The sequence below is a fragment of the Crotalus tigris genome, unplaced genomic scaffold (assembly GCF_016545835.1).
Source record: "Crotalus tigris isolate CLP2741 ecotype Arizona unplaced genomic scaffold, ASM1654583v1 scf7180000018368.3068619, whole genome shotgun sequence".
Taxonomy (NCBI): Eukaryota; Metazoa; Chordata; class Lepidosauria; order Squamata; family Viperidae; genus Crotalus; species Crotalus tigris.
The window spans coordinates 2,109,392-2,129,084 of NW_024096968.1; the positions used below are offsets into that span (position 1 = coordinate 2,109,392).

General features: G+C 40.3%; 1 protein-coding gene across 2 annotated transcripts; it reads right to left on the minus strand.

Moving 5' to 3' along the window:
• Window positions 1-7,691: 7,691 nt before the first annotated feature.
• Window positions 7,692-18,936, minus strand: MYL12B (myosin light chain 12B). 2 transcript variants are annotated; one of them, XM_039351023.1, is made up of 4 exons: window positions 18,782-18,936; window positions 10,277-10,475; window positions 9,964-10,125; window positions 7,692-8,197 (listed from the first exon to the last, which is right to left on the minus strand). In XM_039351023.1, exons 2-4 carry the CDS (start codon window positions 10,458-10,460, stop codon window positions 8,025-8,027), a joined length of 519 nt encoding a protein of 172 aa, XP_039206957.1. In that variant the 5' UTR covers window positions 10,461-10,475; window positions 18,782-18,936; the 3' UTR covers window positions 7,692-8,024. The 2 variants fall into 2 exon arrangements, with proteins under 2 accessions (XP_039206957.1, XP_039206956.1); XM_039351022.1 differs by lacking the exon at window positions 18,782-18,936 and adding an exon at window positions 11,054-11,162.
• Window positions 18,937-19,693: the final 757 nt, after the last annotated feature.

Below are 19,693 nucleotides of genomic sequence, written 5' to 3' on the forward strand. Positions count from 1 at the left end.
TCTATATCGCTGCGCTTTGAGATACACGTGATCTGCTAACTTAAAAGAGCCCAGCTGCAAGATGAAGCGTGTTGACTTGATTCGGGACAGAAGGTGTGGGGGTTTTAAGTACCGCGAGAATCACACCGTTGCCTGAACGGTGCGGTTTCTTGTTCAGACGGCGAAGTTGGAGAAGGAAAAAACAACAACATTACGTCAGTTCCAATCTACACGGAGGGAAATTCGCCGATCCCGCAGTTATAATATTTCACCACCGCTCCGCTTCTACTAATGGTTTCATATGCTTTAAACATGGCATTTAAGGGGGGGGGGTGTTCGGCTCCCGCGACCTCTCATTCTTTTAGGTTTCATGGTTTAATTCATTGAATAAACACGTGCGTAACGCATTTACTGTTACGGGGACGTTACTGCATCCGAATGAGACCCACCAACCCCTTCCGTCAGGTCCCGGAGCTGGAATTTAGGGACTTAGGAATGGGCTGCCAAGGACAGAGGGACAGAGAAGTCTTCTTTTTCTTCCTTGTAAGAAGAGGCTTCTCCTCATCTGGGATGGAAGGAAACGGGCGGAAAAACACCCTCTTGCTCAAGCGTTAGCCCTTCACATAATCCTGAATTTAATGAGCACAGTCATCATGACTAAATGTGAATGTCATGCAGTAATTATCACAACCAACAAGCACACGGCAGTCGAACAAGAGATGTCTTAATAGAAAGGAGCCACAACCTCTTCCAGCCACTGAACCACCAGCTGACTGAGCCGCAGACAACGGGGCCTTCAGAGACCACGTGGGTTCCCTTCCGGAAGGGAGGGGGGAATTGGAGCCCCGGGAGGAATCGTGTTTATGCTTGAATTCCGGTCCTCAGTATACAAAGGTAATAAGTCAACGACCACGTTGCTACCAAAGCCTCGTCGTTTTCTTTAAATAACTTAGCAGCGCGCCAGTTCATGTACTTAAATACAGTATGGCAAACCGGGCGGGTAGGAATAGAATAGAATAAAGCAGGAAGGGACCTTGGAGGTCTTCTAGTCCAGCCCCCGTAGGATCGTCCTAAGGCACTAATCTTCTGCAGTTGCACTACTGGGTGAACTTTTTTTTAAACTTCTCCCGTCTCTTTTGCATATTATCTGGACCGAAAGCCATTATCGGGCCCAAGGAATAAATACGCCTCCCTCTCAGGTGTTTCTGAGAGGTTTTTGCAGATCTGCCGTGTCATCATTAATGACGGAATCACTCAGCTGATCCGCAACACTGAACGGAATTCCGAGGAGGCATACTATAGTGAGAATGACGTTGTGTGACCCCAGCCTTCCTCCGCATTTCAGAAGAGACCTAAAACTGTGTCGACATCCGTTCTTTCAACTATCGAGTCTTGTGCTTTCATTCCTCTGAAATCAAACTATAATAAGGCGAGAGCACCGGTCTTTCCTCGCAGTGTCGCCTTGCGTTTCGTCTCTCTCTCTCTCTCTCTCTCTCTCTCTCTCTCTCTCTCTCTCTCTCTCTCTCTCCCCCCCCCCCCCCGCAAGGCTCTCGTCTGCTGATCTGCGGCGCTGGACTTGAGCTTGCGAAAGGGCTGCCTGGCTCGAATGAGGTGGCTTGATCTTTACAGCGCCTTCTTGCCTGAAGCCCCGAGGTCGCTTTCGGCGATGAAGCTGCAATTGGTGACCGAAGCTGAGTCAGGAACACCTCACATCCGGGCTGAGCGCACCAAAGCGTCGCCAAGCGGTTGCTTTGCCATCCTGGCAGTCTCGCTCGCAGCCGATGAGGTGGCTGGCTGCGCCTTTTGGAGGAAATCCTTGTTCGCCTGACTTTTCCATCTTCCTATGAGGTTGACTTCTTTGTTCAGGAAAGCAGAGGATCACCTCTCGGCTACACCGATCTATTGCCCTAAATGTTGGCATGACGCAGCTCGAGGCCAGGAAGGGAATGCTTGAAGTATGGGTACAGGTAGTCCTCGATTTACAACAGTACAGTTAATGATCGTTTGAAGTTACAGCGGCACTGAAAAAAGTGACTTAAGACCATTTTTCACACCTATGACCATTGCAGCATCCTCATGGTCATGTGATTTACATTCAGATGCTTGACAACTGACTCACATTTATGACGGTTGCAGTGTCTTGGGGTCGTGTGATCCCCTTTTGCAAGGTGATAAAGTCAATGGGGAAATCAGATTCACTTAACAACCATGTTACTAATTTAACAACTGCAGTGATTTGCTTAAGAAATGTGGCTAGAAAAATCATAAAATGGGGCAATTAATGTTACCATGCACTGTGTGGCTTTAAATTACAAGAAGGCATTTTATTAATCTTTTGGGACATTTACCACTGGCATACCCATTTAGTTTAATGAGTGGAAATGTCAGCTTTCTATGTGGAATAAAATTAGCCCAATAAAACAAAATTTGGTTGCTTGTAAAAGATTTAATTAGTTTTAAGAAGGTATCAAACAAGGTGGAAAAATTTACATTTGGAGTTTAATATGGATATTGACTTGAAACAAATTAAAGTTGAAACTTTGTCAGTGAACAGATTACTTTTAATTTACCTTTATGTTAAACCCAATTTAATAAATAGATCTGATTAAACCTCATACTGTAGGTCTACCTTTACATCTAATACATAATTAATATATATTAATAATAATACCTCCAAATCACAAGACATTGGCTTTATTCTTATTCTTCCCCTCTACAGTTTGAATATAAAGTATAAAAGACTAAAAAGAGATTTTCATAGACATCCCAGCCTTTGAACTGCCCAAAGAACCGAAACAGCAACATTTCACTGTCGGGCAAGCTTCCATGCCAGCCGCCATTCTTTCCTCTCGATTTGCCTCTTTTTAACCTCACCCCACTTTATGTAAGGGAAGGCAAAAGGCTCACTCAGCCTCTCATGAAAAACAGCCTCCATGTTTATGTGTCTCCCACGCCACCATCAGCTTCCACACCACATGGTCCGATCCAGCCAATCAAGCCATGCTCTGGCTGTGGTGCTCCGGTGCCTCATGGCTCCTCCTAGAGGACAGAGACAGCGCCAGAGGGGATCCCGCTCACACTGTACCACCAGCAGGGCATTTTCAAAAGCAAAGAAGGGTAGGAAGGGCAACAATAGAAAAAGAACACAATTCTGGAAAATCTGTCAAAAAAAGGTGCCAGAACTCAGTTCTGGTGCTTTCTATGACAAAAAAAGCCCTGCATTAAAGTAATAAATACATAGGGTTATAGACTTTTAGCCTATTCAAAATTAAATTCCATTAAATTTGAAATTACAAGTGGAGTCCTGATTCTCTTTCAAGATGAGAGAAATCTGCATTTATGTTTATTGTGGTACATTATGTAGGAAAATAGCTTAAAATCTAAATCATGGGTGTCAGACTTGATGTCACATGACTTATCATGACACATTGTGACTTTTTTTGTCTTTGCGGAGCCAGGTGGGCTTGGTCTGTGCATGATGCATGCAGCCCACGGGCCGCCAGTTTGACATCCCTGATCTAAATGCTTCAAGAAACTCAACACTATTTTGGTGTACTTTTTATCCTCACAGTGCATATATTCCAGATAAAATTTAAATGTACTAGACTTGACCAAGAACACGAAATTCAATGATACTCCTAAATAAGCATGAATAAGAGTTGTTGTAAGATGTCTTTAATAAATGTAGATACTACACTTTTAAGGCTTAAATCCATAAGTCTAACGTATCTAAAGTAGGGGGCATCTGCAATGAGGAGATTAAAAAGCCAAGATCAAAAATACAATTAAAGTTCTGGACCTTTTTTACATGTATCCTAAATTTGATAGTTTACTTTCACTAATATTTATGATTTATTTTTTAAATTGCATTTATTGTTGCATACTACAGGTATAACAGAAGATAACACTGGACAATATTTACAGAAATAAATTCTAATTGGTATAAAATGTGTACTTTACTGAGATTATGAGCTTTTTTACCCATGTCTAGCAAAATATCCCTGGATAATAAGAGATCTTTAAATGTTAATTATTTTCCCATAGCCCTGAAGGCAAGGAGTCTTCGTATGTAGAAACAAATGAACATTTCTGTCTGGTGAAACCCAGCACATATTATGGTGAATTCTTCCCAACAAAGCATATATTTAGTCAAAGCTAAGGATAAGCTCCTCATAAAGCTTGAAGGACAGTTAAGATGTCTCATCTCCCAAGATTGATGGATCCAAATTCTTTTTCACAGCTGCCTAGGGAATGTATACACTAATACTGGAGGTGGTCAATATTCAGATTAACAAGCTTTTCTTTTCTCTTTTCAAATACAAATGAAGCAGTTTTTTAGTTGATATGAAAAATATACAGATGAGAAAAGTAATAACACAAGACCTGCTTTGATGATAGTGATGGTACAGAAGGAACCTTAAGCCTCTGACATCACTGTATTTATACAGTGCCACCTGGTGGAATGATTCTGAATGAATAAACTCTACTTAGACTAACAGCCTTTAATCCAAAGACAGACTGTCATAACTTGTACTGACAAGCATGCATTTCCTTTTCAAAAATAACTTCTCTTTATTCTGTCAGCCTATTCATATGTAATCCTTCATGCATGCCTACACAACTTGTCTGCCTGCACTGTTGTCAGGGCCTGACTTGCCTAACCAAATTGAATAGAAGCTGTAAGGGAATTACAAAGCAAGTATGTCCACATAATGTGTTTCCTTTTGTCTGCTTGATGATAGCTAATGATTGCACATTATCAACCTTGTGAAAGTTAGACTTTGTTTGTGAACATGCTGGGCTATCGTTATGACTGTCAGATATGTTGAGCTACACCTCCCAGAACTCTCACCTGACTGGCTAGGAATTATGGAAGATATATCCATATATACAAATTATCAGGAAAAACTATGATATATTAACATGTCTTAGATTCAAACTTGATCCATTTTGGAAGGAATAATGAGGAGGAAATCTCTGCTTTTCAAAAAAAAAAAACCAGCTATGTTTTTCTGGAACTTCTAAGTCAGTGATGGCGAACCTTTTAGAGACCAAGTGCCCAAAACCTGGCCCCGCCCCATTCCACCCTCTGCCCCGCCCCCGCTCTGCCCCCCATCCCCCACCCCACCTGCCCACAGGACCATTCACCACCTCCACGACCTGCCGCAGATCGCCCAGGCAGCCCAGCAGCGCTATGGCAGCCACACCCTCTACCCGCGCCCTGCAGCATCAACTGCAGGATGGGGTGTGAGGGCAGAGTCTTGTCTACACTGCCTGGCTGCCATGTCCTTGGATGAGCTACTCTGTGTGGGCCATGCTTGGGGGCGACTCTTCTTCAGGGGGGCTGCTGGAGAGGAGGGGGTCACAGGGAAGACAAGGCTGGGGCAATGGCACATGTGCCCACAGAGAGGGCTCCAAGTGCCGCCTCTGGCACCCGTGCCATAGGTTCGCCACCACTGTTCTAAATAAAGACAATCCACCCAATTCAATTGCAATGAAGCTTATCATTTTGAAGCAGTTTATTTTGTGTCTCTCGAGTGGCAACAGCCCACTTCAAATTTTTGTGATAAAATTGTAAATCTCCCCAAAGATTCTTTTCAGCTGCAGTTTCTGTTCCCACTCTTCAAAATTATCTCCTGCATGACAATGAAACATTAAAAGAGGCTTGTAATTGGAATCACATACTATCCATGGCATCAGAAAATAAGATTGGCTATAAAAGCCCCCTTGGCACGTACTTTATACATTTCATGAATTCAAATCTTTTCTTTCCTACAAGCACTCAAAATTCTGGGGAAGCTGATAACATTAGAAAGAAAATTGATTGCCTTCCTTAATCCACATTTTGGGATATGCAGAATCATACTGCCTCTGAAGAATTTCTTTAGATATTATGTCTAACAAGGCCCAACTCTAAGGATGGTATCAGCTTGTCATCTGGATGACCTGAAAAGGTGAATTGCAAATATTAAGAGCTTAGTAAATTAGTTTCATTTGTGCCTTCTATGTGCTCATGAATGCATCTATTGATTGATGTCTGTTTTACATCATGCAACTGTCAAATTGGGATCTGTCTGACAAGCAAACATTTATGACCAAATAATTGTGTTAATCTTAAATGTGCCACAATATGTATCTCTACTCTTAAAACACAATGCTGGGTTTTGTATATAAGCTACCGTATATGCCGGCATATAAGGCGACTTCCGCAAGCGCTAAAATCTGCGCCAAAGACGGGGGTCGTCTTATATGCCGGAAATACTGGTAGTTTCCGGTGTATAAGACGACGTTCTAGGAATGCGACTCGGCAACAAAGACGGGGGTCATCTTATACACCGGGTCGCCTTGTACGCCGGCATATACGGTATCTCTTTACATGAGGAAGGGGAAACCTCAACAGTAACAAGCAAAAGTTTAATTTGAACCTTATTCTTCATCATTCCACATCTGATAATCATAGAGATAACTTATAACCAAATCACAGTGTAGTTGGACCTGATCTGAAGCTGAGCATACCTTATTTATTAAGTTTAAAAATATTAATGTGATAAATTCTTGTAATCCAGGAATTAATTCTATGCTTCTCACGACTAGCTTTTCTGTATTTTAAAAACTTTTTATGAGATTGACTATCATGTAGAAAAAGCAGTAAAGGATCTGTCACCATCGGATTCCTGGGGTGACCAGTGATAGCATGGTTGGCAGTATGATTGTATTCTGATTTGAAGTAAGTGCATGATGTTTTTTCCTTATTTTTCTATTCAGTGATGATCCTGGAAGGTTGGCTAGACTGAGAGAATGACTGGCCAAAAGTCATCTAGTTTCCATGGCCATGGTAGACTAAAATTTAGGTCTCCTCATTCCTACTTCATTAGTCCAAAAACTTTAATTAATCATTATTTCTTAGGCGGGGCGGGTATGAGAAATGAAAACCAGTTTACCACATATTTTCAATTGTACTTTCTTACAAATTGTCAATAAACTTACATACATTATTTGAGGTGTTGGGATTTCTAGCCAACTTCTAGCCAATAATGCCAAGCCTGGTTACTAAAAGGATGCACAGACCATATCCATTGAAATGGATACAGTCCTTAGAAAAAATGGAAATTATTTTTGTGTGCATTATTCTAGCTGATAGGAATAGCACTCTAAAGCAGGTTATAAAACAGGATAGATAGCAATGCTTCTCCATTCCTGGCTGGACAACAGCACACACCAAAATTCTTAAAAACAGAAGCTTGGAGGAACTACTGCTGATACAGGAAAGGAGAGAAAAGATCAGTGTAATAGAAGCAGTGATAACTAGCTAGGGAAGAAATCAAAGCATTGTGCTTTCCTAAACTCCTAGTTCATTTTTTTCTGATTCTATTGTCCACTGACACACTGAGAAAAACTATATTATGTTTATGAATCCAGAATATCATGATCCATAAATTCTCACCAATGTCAAAAAATAAAAGCTTCATAAGAATAATGAATTTAACAAGGGTAGGTAAAAAACTGGAGATCCATGGAAGTAGTAATGCCATGGTTCCCTAGGCCAATCTACTCAGAAAATATATGTGCAGGGTATTAAATTAAAATTATATACAGCTGAATCTATATGAAATAGTGATATTAGTGTTTCGTAAGATCATTTTCCTATTTTCTTGATAGAAATCATGAAATTTGGATTGTCAACTCTTAAAAAAATCTTATACTTCGCAATCTAGCATTTGAGGTATTTTATTGATATAGCAATCTTATTTCAAAATGGCATTATTACAAAATGTAAAAATCCAGCTAAACCAGAAAAACAGAGAATATTTTTCCTGGGCCTTCAAACTCATTGGTCTTACCCTCCAATTTCCCCAAAATTACAATTTCCATTGCTGGCCTTATTACACAGGTGCAAGATGTGCCAGAATGGCCTTGTATAGATAAATACATTGAGATAGGTAAAAGCTGTAAAGCTAGCTGCATGCAACAGGTTCTACCAGGAAAAATCCCCCTTGAAGATAACCATGAGATCTAAAGAGCAATGCAGAGGCAAGAGTTCTGTTTTAGTCATCTTTGTCTTTTGCTCCATGTTTCAGGATGCGTGTGAACTCAATGTAATTGAAATTGCCCTTTTTATCAATTGGGGCCTCTCTGAACAGCTCATCAACTTCTTCATCTGTAAACCTGTCTCCCATTGTTGTCAACAATTCCCTCAAGTAGTCTTCTTGAATAAAACCTAGAAATATGAAAAGATTTCAAGAGAGAATTTTAATACAAGAAGTTTTAGTATAATGTATTATACACAAAAAATGCAAAATTAATCAAAGGGTTTTATTGAAAGTACTATAAGTGCTTTTAAAATTCTACTAATTCAGCAGTTATTTATACTTTAACAAATAATTAATTGCATGTACAAATAACATGTTTGTAGTTATTTAGCAAATACAATTACTACCATGTTTCCTCGAAAGTAAACCCAGTCTTACTTTCTTTTGGGCTCTGAAGTAAGCACTAGGATTTACTTTTTGCCGGTACCAGTAGGCCACGAGTGCGCAGGAGTGGGGCAAGGCCTGTGCATGGGCTGGAGAAGCAACGTGGCAATGACAGCGTGGTGGCGGACTAGGTACCGTACCAGGGCAGGCAAGGCACGTGCCCTTCCCATGCCAGGCCAGCCCTTGCAGCCCTGAGGCGGCCATGCTGGGTAGCAGCGGAAAGGGCACCAAGGTGGGGGCGGCCAGGTTGAACAAAGTGGCCAGAGGCCTGGGGAGGGAGGGTGGTGACGCAGGCGGGTGTCCTGCCATCAGCATCAATACCGGCTGCCCCTTCCCAGTGCAGCTGGAGAACTTGCCACACCACTGCCCAGATCCCTCGCTTCCCCCAGGAACTGCATTTCTTTCCTTACCTGACTTCCAGCCCTGTGCCATTTCTCCTTCATGATCCACCACCACTGCATGCATGGAAACAAAAGAAGTTGGGGGGGGGGGGAGGTCAATCAATTCCAACTTCTTGTGAAAAAAAATGATTGACCTTTCCCCCCCCCCCGCCACAACTTTCTTTTGTTTCCCTCGTCCTGCATGTGCGGCGGAGCTGAAGGACAGGGACAGGCCACACCTCCGATGGCCAACCTGACTCCGACAAGCCAGATTGCTTCAGCTGTGAGCAGCCTGGCCTAAGGTTTCCATTGCCCAGGCTTCCTGAAGCTGATGGGAACTGCGGCCTGCTGCAGCTGAACAATTTAGCCAAGCTGCAAAATTGAACTTGCAGCGGTGGAATCAGCAGCAAGTAAGGCAGGGGGAGGCACATGATCCAGCCTGCCAAAAAAATTATGGTGGGACAGAGTGGGTGGGGTTAAGTAGGGTTTAATTTTGGGGTAGGGCTTATATTATCTCAAACCCCCCAAAATAAGGTAAGCCTTATTTTATCGCTAGGTCGTATTTTGGGGAAAACATGGTACTAAATAATTGCAATTTTTTCCACTTTAAATAAAATTTATGGATTCAAAAATACTATTTGCACGAGTAGAAGTATGAAGTCTCACAGACTTCAATTTTGTCAGTTATAGCTGTTACCAAATTAAAGTTATGACTAAGACCTGAAGTAAAACTATTTCAGCAAATGACTCAGGCTACTGGAAATAATGAAGTAAAATGTGAATGATGCTGTGGTTTTGTTATCAAATAGCTAAACATGTCAGAGAAGGATCAGAAATTTCCAGTTGACTGGATGAGAAAGCAATAGGCCAGGGATCAGACCCCAGTTTGAATTTTAATACTAAACCCAATATAAGCCAAATTCCTTTGCAGAAAATATCCCTAATTTTTGCAGTTTTAAAAATTAAATGTCACACAGCCTTGCATTTCAGGCAACTATTTTGACATGTATTTGGAAGGTGTTTCTTTCCTTTGCCTTGAACTGGTATATAATTTTATATATAACTAACTAAGATTATATAATCAAAATCAAAAGCTATGAAATTACTTGTGATACTCTATAGCTTCTTACCTGTTGCTTCTTCATCAAAACATGCAAAGGCGTTCCTGATTACATCTTCTGGATCAGTACCATTTAATTTTTCGCCAAACATTGTGAGAAACATCGTGAAGTTTATGGGTCCTGGAGCCTCATTCATCATGGCATCTAGATATTCATCAGTTGGATTTTTCCCTACAATCAAATGACATTTAAAATTGAGCAGTTGAAGGGTTATATTTCAAGATGCAATGCTAACGTATTAAATAAAAATTCCTTACACTTTATCTGGGGAGAAAATTAGCTACAAGAAACATAGCTGACGTAAAATAGAAAAAGTGATTACCAAGTGAAGCAAGCATATCATGCAGATCTTCTTTGTCAATAAAACCATCTCTGTTTTGATCAATCATGTTGAATGCCTCTTTAAATTCTTGAATCTGTGACTGATCAAACATAGCAAATACATTGGACGTAGCCCGCTGAGGGCGCTTCTTAGTGGTCTTTGTCTTTGCTCTTTTGCTTGACATGTTGGCTGCTGGATTCTAGGAAGAAAGAAAATCATTGAAATAAGGAACAGTATAGAAAGGAAGCAACAATCTATCTTCAAGGCTGTTTAGCTTAATTTAACAATTCATCATCACCACAGTTACAATTTGTTCTAAACAGAGAAATCTTCACTGTAAAGCATCCTTGGGAAAAACAAAAATAGCAACAGATAGTGTGAAGAAAAAGCCAGCATGCTGTATTCAAATACAGAAAAATGAAATTTAAATAACCTGTTACTCCTGAACTTCACAAAAGTTCATATCCTATAACATTCTCGTTTTATTTACTCTTTAGGGAGAAAGTAGGAAGGTGCGTATGTATCAGACCTGGTAGCGCATAACTGTATAGATTTGGGAATGCAAACCTTTCAATTGAACAACCTGATAAATGAAGATAAATCCGTTTTCTATTGCCCACTAAAATATGTTTTGATTTCTTTGCTGTTGAACCAAACAATACTGAATTTCTAACTGAATTAGCAACTAGGTATTAAAAGCTATTTAAAAATTAAAACATTTTTTGAAATCAAGTAACTGAATTTAATTTTAATTTATATACTAGAGTAAAACCTTACCATAATTCAAAATAGATTACAGCCCAATAGTTTAGTCCAAACTTCCAGACAGCAGGGAAAGATGCTGCTGGTGGTTATATTGAAAGGGAAGATCTATAAATAGGTAAGCCTGATATCATCCACTGATTAACTTCACAATTTTAAACTTGTGTTCGATCTATTACAACAGTCCCCTGACATATAAGAACACAAATTACTGTCCGACTAAAAATAAGCCCATGTACAAGTCACTCAACAAACATTCATTACCCCATAGCTAGAATAGCCAACAAGAATAATATTTGGAATCTTCCATGGAAGCGTCTTCAACTTTCAGATGTTAAATGATCTAAATCAAAGTTACTAGAATTAAAATGATCATAATTTTCCACTAACGGTTAGATGTAAAATATTTCTAGGTATAACTGTATACAACTACTGCTGCAATTATCCTAGAGACTACTACATTTTAGCTAAAATATTATTTATTCAGCATCATACAGTAACAAAAATTGTTGGTCAAGTTTCTTAAATCAGGACTTTTCAACCAGTGGTACGGGCACCACCTGTGGTACATTGGCACCTGGCAGGTGGTACGCAACCATCTAGAAAAGTGGGAGGGGAGGGGAATGAGCTGAACCGGTGGCAGCACCGCACAAGCCTAAGCGAGAGATGGCTGGAGCTGCAGGGCTGTCAGGGCTCAGTGGAAGCACCAGGATCAGTGCCGCTTTCCAACTAATCGGCCCTTCTTCGGGGCTGTCAGGGCTCAGTGGAAGCACCAGGATCAGCGCCAGACTCCAGCTGAGCCCACAAGAAGCGCTGATCAACTGGAATGTTGCAGCATCTCCAGGGTCTTGTGATTTACATTCAGATGCTTGGCAACTGATTCATATTTATGACAGTCACAGTGTCCCAGGGTCATGTGAAGTGATCGAAACCTGCTGCAACCACCCAGCAGACGAGGGGAATAAAAACCAAACACCCCCCCACCCCACCTCCACTGCCAATCCCCAACAGAAATGCTCACAACAATGAAAACCTCGGACAGGAGGAAGAGTGCCACCTGGTGGGCAGGCAGGTGTCTTGCTCGGCTGTGGCTTGGGGGCACTTTTTTCAGTGCCCCCCAACAGTCATTAAGCAAACTGTTGTAAGTCGAGGACTACCTGTACTTTATCACTTTTTTCCTTTTTTTTTTTTTTGATCATCAAGTTTTTGACACCTTGCTAGGCGACTGGTGGTACTCGGATGTTGCCATATCCTAAAAGTGGTACAATGAGTGAAAAGGTTGAAAAGCCCTGTCCTAAATAAATGTCCCAATAGCTGAGAAAAACCAGTGTGAAAAAGTAATTTAAAAATATCTGCAATGACCTTTATTACAAGAACTGACAATAGAAATTGGATCACATACTAAACTCCAATCTTTAGATAATCACTCCACCTTCAAATTCGGGAAAAAAAAACATTCAAGAGTTTAAAAAATATTAAAAATTATCACAAATAACTAAACTACAAATTGTCCTCAACTTACAACCACTTGTTTAATGGCTATTTGAAGCTACAATGGCACTGAAAAAAAGTGACTTATGGCAGATTTTCAAACTTATCATTGTTGCAGCATCCCCATGGTCACATGATCAAAATTCAGGCGCTTGGCTACTGGCATGTATTTATGACAGTTGCACTGTTCCAGGGTCATGTGATTACCATTTGTAACCTTCCCAGCTGGCTTCTGGGAAAGTCAATGAGGGAAGCCAGATTTACTTAATAATTGCATAATTCACTTAAAACTGCAGTGATTCACTTAATTACTGTGGCAAAAAAGTCATAAAATGGGGCAAAACTCACTCAACAACTGCCTTGCTTAGCAACAGAAATGTTGGGCTCAGTTGTGATGGTAAGCTGACAACTATTTGTACAAACAGTACTCTGGGAAATCATTAAAATTCCTTTTTAATTTTTAATTTTTTTATTTTTTATTCATAATTTTAAAATATAAACTAGAACAGAACAGAACAAAACTAAACAGGACAAAGAACAACCAATGAAACCAAAAAAACTGCATAAAAATAGACATATATTGCCGGCCCTAACTGAATACTGATAAATATATTTCAACATTAATAGTTTCCTACTTTTACAGAACAGAGCTACAATACATAAGCTTCTATGACTCTATTTACCCAAGCAATTTGACCTTCCATCTATTTACATAAAAAAAGCAGTTAACAGGTAAGCCCAACAGCAAAAACTAATTTAACCCTCTGTTAACAATTTATTATTGTATTTATCCTGTAGAAGGTTGGCAACAGCTTTGATTTCAGTCTTTTCCACTATAGTCATTGTCTCTGGTCTGTCCAGGATCAAATATCCTTGATTGATTCTTTATGATAAAACTTTTCCTTAAAATTATAACTAGGGTTTTTCCATATAATTGCATTTCATTTCCCAAAAAGTCAGATCTCTGTTATAATATTTCCACAGCATATGTTTTTCAAAAAGTCCATGAATTTTCTTAAGAAAGTCCAATTCTTTACTAATCCATCATCACTGAATTCATGGCCCTTTCAGGCTTCCAACCAAGTTCTTCCCCTCCACACACACCCTGCCAACAACAAATTAATTTCCAGTCCATCTGATTGCAAATCTGATTCTGCTTTTGCCTGTATCTGAGTATCCTCTTTAAGTTGATTTATAACTGTTGTTGCTTCATTAAACCTATTATCCACATTTTTGTAGGTTAAAAAGCATTCTTCCTTTGAAGGCTTTCAAGAAGGTTTTGTTATTTTCATTTTTAATGTAGTCCAAGAACATGGGCATTTCCTCTTAAGGACAGTCTTTTCCACCAATGGCTAACCACAGGAAGGACTGAGATAATTTTTCCCACCATATAGAATGAATAGAAGAGACAAGGGGGAAAGTTCCTGTCTCTTTTTTAAAAAAAGGACCAGAAAAATATTCAGAAATAAAGTTCAGTAAAACAGCAAAGTTCTTATAAAAACTGGTAAAATACAAATTCTTTATTGCAAGAGTCCAGTGTACATCAGATCGCTTTCACTACAAAAGAAGAAATCTTCACCCCATCAACTTCTATGTGGCAAAAGCAAAAGTATTTTGTTACTCCCAAAAAATAGTAAAAATATTTTTTAAAAATCACATTTATAATCCAGCAAGGCGGTAAAGGATAGTTCAGCATTCAACCAGATGTTTAGCATTTAAAATGTAAGTCAGAAGCAAAAGAAAACAATTTCAAAAAGTGATGTTACAACAAAGGTGAGCTTAAAAATCTGAATAAGTGATAGGAAAAGATGGAGAACCTACTCTCTGACCGTTCTTACTGTGAATTGCAACCATTAAGATTCCTCATCATAGGTAAGTAATTGCTATAATCCGAGAGTCATCCAGGGTTGGTCCTAGTTGCTCCCATTAAAATCTGGGCAGCATGCTGCCGAAGAATCAGCTTTGGCAGCAAAAATCAGCTATTTGTCAGCACGGAGGGAAAAAAAACTCCCAATCAATACTTTAGAACTAAGAATGCAGTCAAACATCTTTATTTTTATTTATTTCTAACCAACCTTTATTATTTTACAAATAACTCTACAAATAAAAAGAGCCGAGGTGGCGCAGCAGTTAGAGTGCAGTACTGCAGGCCACTTTAGCTGACTGTGTTCAGCAGGTCAGCGGTTCAAATCTCACCAGCTCAAGGTTGACTCAGCCTTCCATCCTTCCGGGGTAGGTAAAATGAGGACCCAGATTGTTGGGGGCAATGTAAATATATATATATACATTGCTTACTGGTGTACACCACTTAGAGAGTGCTTGCACTTAAAGTGGTATATAAGTCTCGTAAATAAATAAATAAATAAACTCAAGGCCGCAAAAATATCTAACACATCTTTTTCTTCCTACTTTCCCCAGATCAACAACTCTGTGAAGTGAGTGACTAGCCCAAAGTCATCTAGCTGGCTTTCATGGCTAAGGAGGTACTTCAATTCACAGTCTCCTGCTTTCTAGTTTGGTGCCTTAAGCACTAAATCAAAGATGTGCATGTATATTAATCTATTAATAGCTGGAGGGGAACCCTACGTATAAATAAAATACTTTAATCAATTTTATATTATCAGACTTCTAGAAGGTAAATGCAATGCAGTGTATTATTCAGGATTCTAAAGCGTCCGTTACATTCATCAGTCATCACTTTTTTCCCGTTCCTCTAATAGAGCGGCCCCCAATTTTTTGGGCACCAGGGACTGGTTCCGTGGAGAAAGATTTGTCCGCGGATGAGAGAGGGCATGGTTTTGCATACTGCCTACATCCCACGGTGCCGCTCCATGGACCTGGGATGGGGACCCCTACTTTAATCAGTCCAGCTTATACCAAATGAGCATGCTCAGTCCTCACTGGTCTCTTTTAGTGATATCTTTTTCCCTCAACTTTTCCTTTTAAAATTATTTTTGTGTTTCTGAAAAACCTAAGATTCCAAGGATAGCACTGATACCTTTCTCTTATGAGTGAACAGCATCTTTTTAGCAACCTGGAGCCAAAAGCATCGAAATCTGATTTATAAAAGAAAGGCTTATAATCAAATTATACTATTTCTACCACGTGGTTTTCTGATTTCTCCTGCTTGAAAACAAACAGCATTTTAAGCCTATTGATATACTTAAATCTTAAGTGAATTTTTTTTTTTAAATGTTTGCACTCTGAGACTCCCAGGATCCGCTAATACCACCATATAGTATAGGAAATGATGTATCTCAGTTACATTGGTCTTGCAATTAAACAGAAAAGACAATTAATATTTATTACTCCTATCAAAATATAATAAAATGTAAACTGCACCTGATTGCCAAAGTATAAAAGACATTTACACTCATTATTTTTTATTCCAAGTTATAATTGATTTGGGTGTTTACAATTTGTTCAGTTTGGAACTTTATAAAAAGCATTTGTAAGTGACCATCAGAAAATCTTCCTTTTTCAAAGTGGTGGTACAGGAAAGAAGCACTAATGACTTTGGACAGATATAAACATTTTATTTCACACAAGTCCTGTTCTACTTTGCATCCTTAAAACATAAGAACTTAGGTAAATTTATGAACATTGAGTTGATTTGCCATTAGATTTCATTGTTGAACATTCTCCTAAAATGTGCTGCATGACAGCACAAAACAAAACCCAAGAAATCTGTATTCAAGCTTTATTTTCCAGAGTGAGGGGGGCAGGAAACCATCTACTGGCTTTCCAGTTTATGCATTCACTATACTGAATTTGAGATTATGACTCAGAATACAGAAATAGCCTATTTTGTTAGAAACTATTTTTAAAAAGTTTTGGTTTTAGAATTGGGTTTGCCATAGCAATCAATACTATAACTGGAAACAAGCATAGTGCAAATCTTCTTTAACATGGCTTCCTTTGGAATGTGCTAAGCAGAATGAACTAAAAGGGCTGGGAAAATATTTCAAATTCCTCACCACTATCAGCACATTTTCAGAGTCCAAGGTTTTCCAGACTTATTTTTTTTTTCAGTTATTTTTCACACGGAAACAATAAACATCTTCTTGTACTAAAGTCTATGAATTCTAATACAAATCAGTTTTATAATTATTCTGAGCTTATTTTGTTTTCATGAAAATACTACGTAGGTATGTTCATAGTGAGTAGGAAAGATGCTCCTCATATTGCATAGTAATAGAAGAGAGAAGCATATCTTCCAAATTTGAATACAAAAATCATATTTTAGGTCTTCATTTTGGAACAAATCAAATTCTCAAGTGTTATTGAATATTCATTCCTTAAAAGAATAAGTCAGAGAAACATTTTTCTTAAAAGTAGCTATGTAGGTAGTCCTCTACTTACAACAATTTGTATAGTGACCATTTGAAGTTACAACAACCTTGAAAAAAGTGACTTATGACCATTTTTCACACTTAATATTGTTGTAGCATCCCCATGTTTATGTGATCAAAATCCAGATACTTGGCAGGTGACTCATATTTATGACGGTTGCAGTGACCGAAGTCATGTGATCACCTTTTGCAACTTTCTGACAAGCAAAGGCAACGGGGAAGCCAGATTCACTTAACAACTATGTCACTAGCTTAACAACTGTAGTGATTTACTTAGCAACTGTGGCAAGAAAGGTCTTAAAATGGGGGAAAACTCCAACTGTTTCATTTAGCAACAGAAATTTTGGGCTCAATTATGGATGTAGGTCAAGGACTTGTATGGCCACAATACAAAGAATACAGTAATTAAGTAAAACATTACATGACAGTGCCCAGCTTATGTCAGTTTTGCTGAGGTCATTAAGCGCAATGTTATATGACCATAACTTACAACTTCCTGCTGATTCTGCTTGCCAAAAGCCAGCTGCCCAGTTGCAAATGGTGATCACGTGACCACAGGATGCTATGAGCATTAAATAAATTCACAGGTTTCCAAGCACCCAAATTGTAATCACATGGATGCTGTGACCATCTTATGTTTGAAGGTCATAAACTTACTTTTTCAGCACCATCGTAAGTTCGAATGGTCACTAAACAGGACAATCATTAATCAAGGATTACCTGTAATTGAATGTGGATCTCTCTGATACTGTGGGTTCTGTACCTCACTGATGGGTTTTGTAAGTTTTCTGAAATGCAATGATTTGGTTGAATCTACATACTGTACTACACTATGGATATCTGTTATATAGCTTGAGTAAATTAAACTAAAACATGCATCTAAAAAGCCTGTGAATCGGGCCTTTTGGATTCATTTGACAGATCTACCAAAGCAGAGATGTGGCTTTTTGATAGGAAAGAAAAATCTGCACAATCTCATAGCACGACATTAGAGGAAACCACCAACTACATAATACCATTTGTTGGGAAATATGGTCAGGCAGAACAGCAGCAACACCCAATCTGCTTTCTGGGGGCAGCCAAAGCTCTCTTAAAGTATTTGGTTCAGGAAATTATCCTATAAACTTCTATTCTCCAGATAGATTCGTTCTCCTTGCAACACCAAATTGCAAAATGCAGAGCAACCTTCGTATGTCTTTGAAGAACCTGACTGGTCTTCGCTGGATGCATTGGGACAACCGTCCCTATCATCCGCAGCAGACAAAAGCTTATTGAGTGTGATGGGAACGATAATGCTGGGTCGTGTAAGACTAGAAGCCAGGAAACAAAAGAGGGAAAGGAACGCTTTTGTCTGCTGCGGATGATGGGGACGCTTGTCGCAACGCATTCAGCGAAGACCAGTCAGGCTCTTCAAAGCGTTCAGAAACAGCTTCAACCTGCCTCCCTCTTTGGCCAAGGCCAGGTAAACAACGACTCCGCCTCTGCCGGACAACCCGCCAAGACCGGAGATCGGCCGAGGTTTTGCAGGATCAGGAGACCGGCCGGGGCCGGCGCGACTGCCGGGCACCCACGGCGACCGTTCAACCCCCCTTTTCCTGCTCGACTCAACGCCCTTCTCCAGCCGCCACCGCCATGCCAGCCGCACCCTGTCCGGACTTGCTGCCAAGAGAAGGCAACCTCCGATTCCGGCCAACGAGACCTGCCCAGCCTTTCCTGCTCTCCGCTCAAAAGTAACCGAAGCCGAACTTCGCACCACCGCGGGAAAACGGGAAGGGCGGGAAGGAGGGGGGGGGAGAGGATCACACGGGAAACAGCAGCCTTCCCCCTTCGCATCCTTTATTCCAGCTCCCTCTTGCAAACGAGTCGGCCCTGCAGCCAAACTATTCCCGGTTTCTCTCACCTCGATTCTAACGGAAGAAATTCGGCGCCGATGGATCACGGTAACAGACGAGCGGCCGTTCAAAGCAAGGAAACGAACAGCCCCGGCACTTCCGGAGAGCGCAACGGCGGGGGAAACTATTGTCGCGCTGGAGGAGGAGGTCGGGGAGCAAAATAGAGTTAGACCGTGCAGTCAGTGAAAAAACATAGCCTGTTGCTGATAAGACAGACATTAACTGAAGATTTTATTTTCTTCTAAAGTTTAGATATGTGCTGGAACCCAAAAATCCAATAGCAAAGGAGCGGTTGGTCCAACACTTCCCTCCGTTTTTTATTATTATTTTGGTACAGTCCGGTCTGCTCACCGCATTCCAGGAGACGGGGTGTGGCTAAAGTGGGAAGGAGAAGTTGGGGGCGCATGCGCGAGTGCGCCTGATGACCTTGTAAGGGAATTGAAACTGTTTTCCTGTTCAGCCGTAGAGGGAAGGGCGCTGATGACGTCCGGAGGTTCGCGCGGGTCAAGCTGACGTGTTTCAAGTCGCATTCCCTAGGAAGGGGAGGGGAGCGCAGCTAACTAAACGGAGCGGGAAGCTCCTCTTGGGGGATTTTGAGCTTTCCCGCTTTTGAGAGATCTTCCTTCCATCCTAGGAGGATTCCTCGGCTATTCGCAGTTTTTTTTTTTTTTAATATGGGAAACCTGATCCAAGGGATGCCCCATAAAATGACTATAACTGTCTGTGGCTCCTGATATATGTAAGCACAATACGAGGAGCCGTTCTTTTAAAAAGTTAAGATATTAAGACGTCCAGATATATAGCAGAAACCCGCTCATCAATCTGTTACGTTTTCGGCGTCACGTGGTCTTTTTTACCAGAGATATTTATGGTCAACTCAAGGTGGTGAATGCACCTAATCCTCCTTTTTCCTCTTCCTT

Bases quoted from the DNA above. Each gene is read 5' to 3' on its own strand.
- MYL12B (XM_039351022.1), bottom strand. The intron at 10,126-10,276 runs GTAATCACTTTT...ATTTGATTGTAG, and splicing joins TGATATGCTTGCTTCACTTG to GGAAAAATCCAACTGATGAA. The intron at 8,198-9,963 runs GTAAGAAGCTAT...TCATATTTCTAG, and splicing joins TTTTGATGAAGAAGCAACAG to GTTTTATTCAAGAAGACTAC.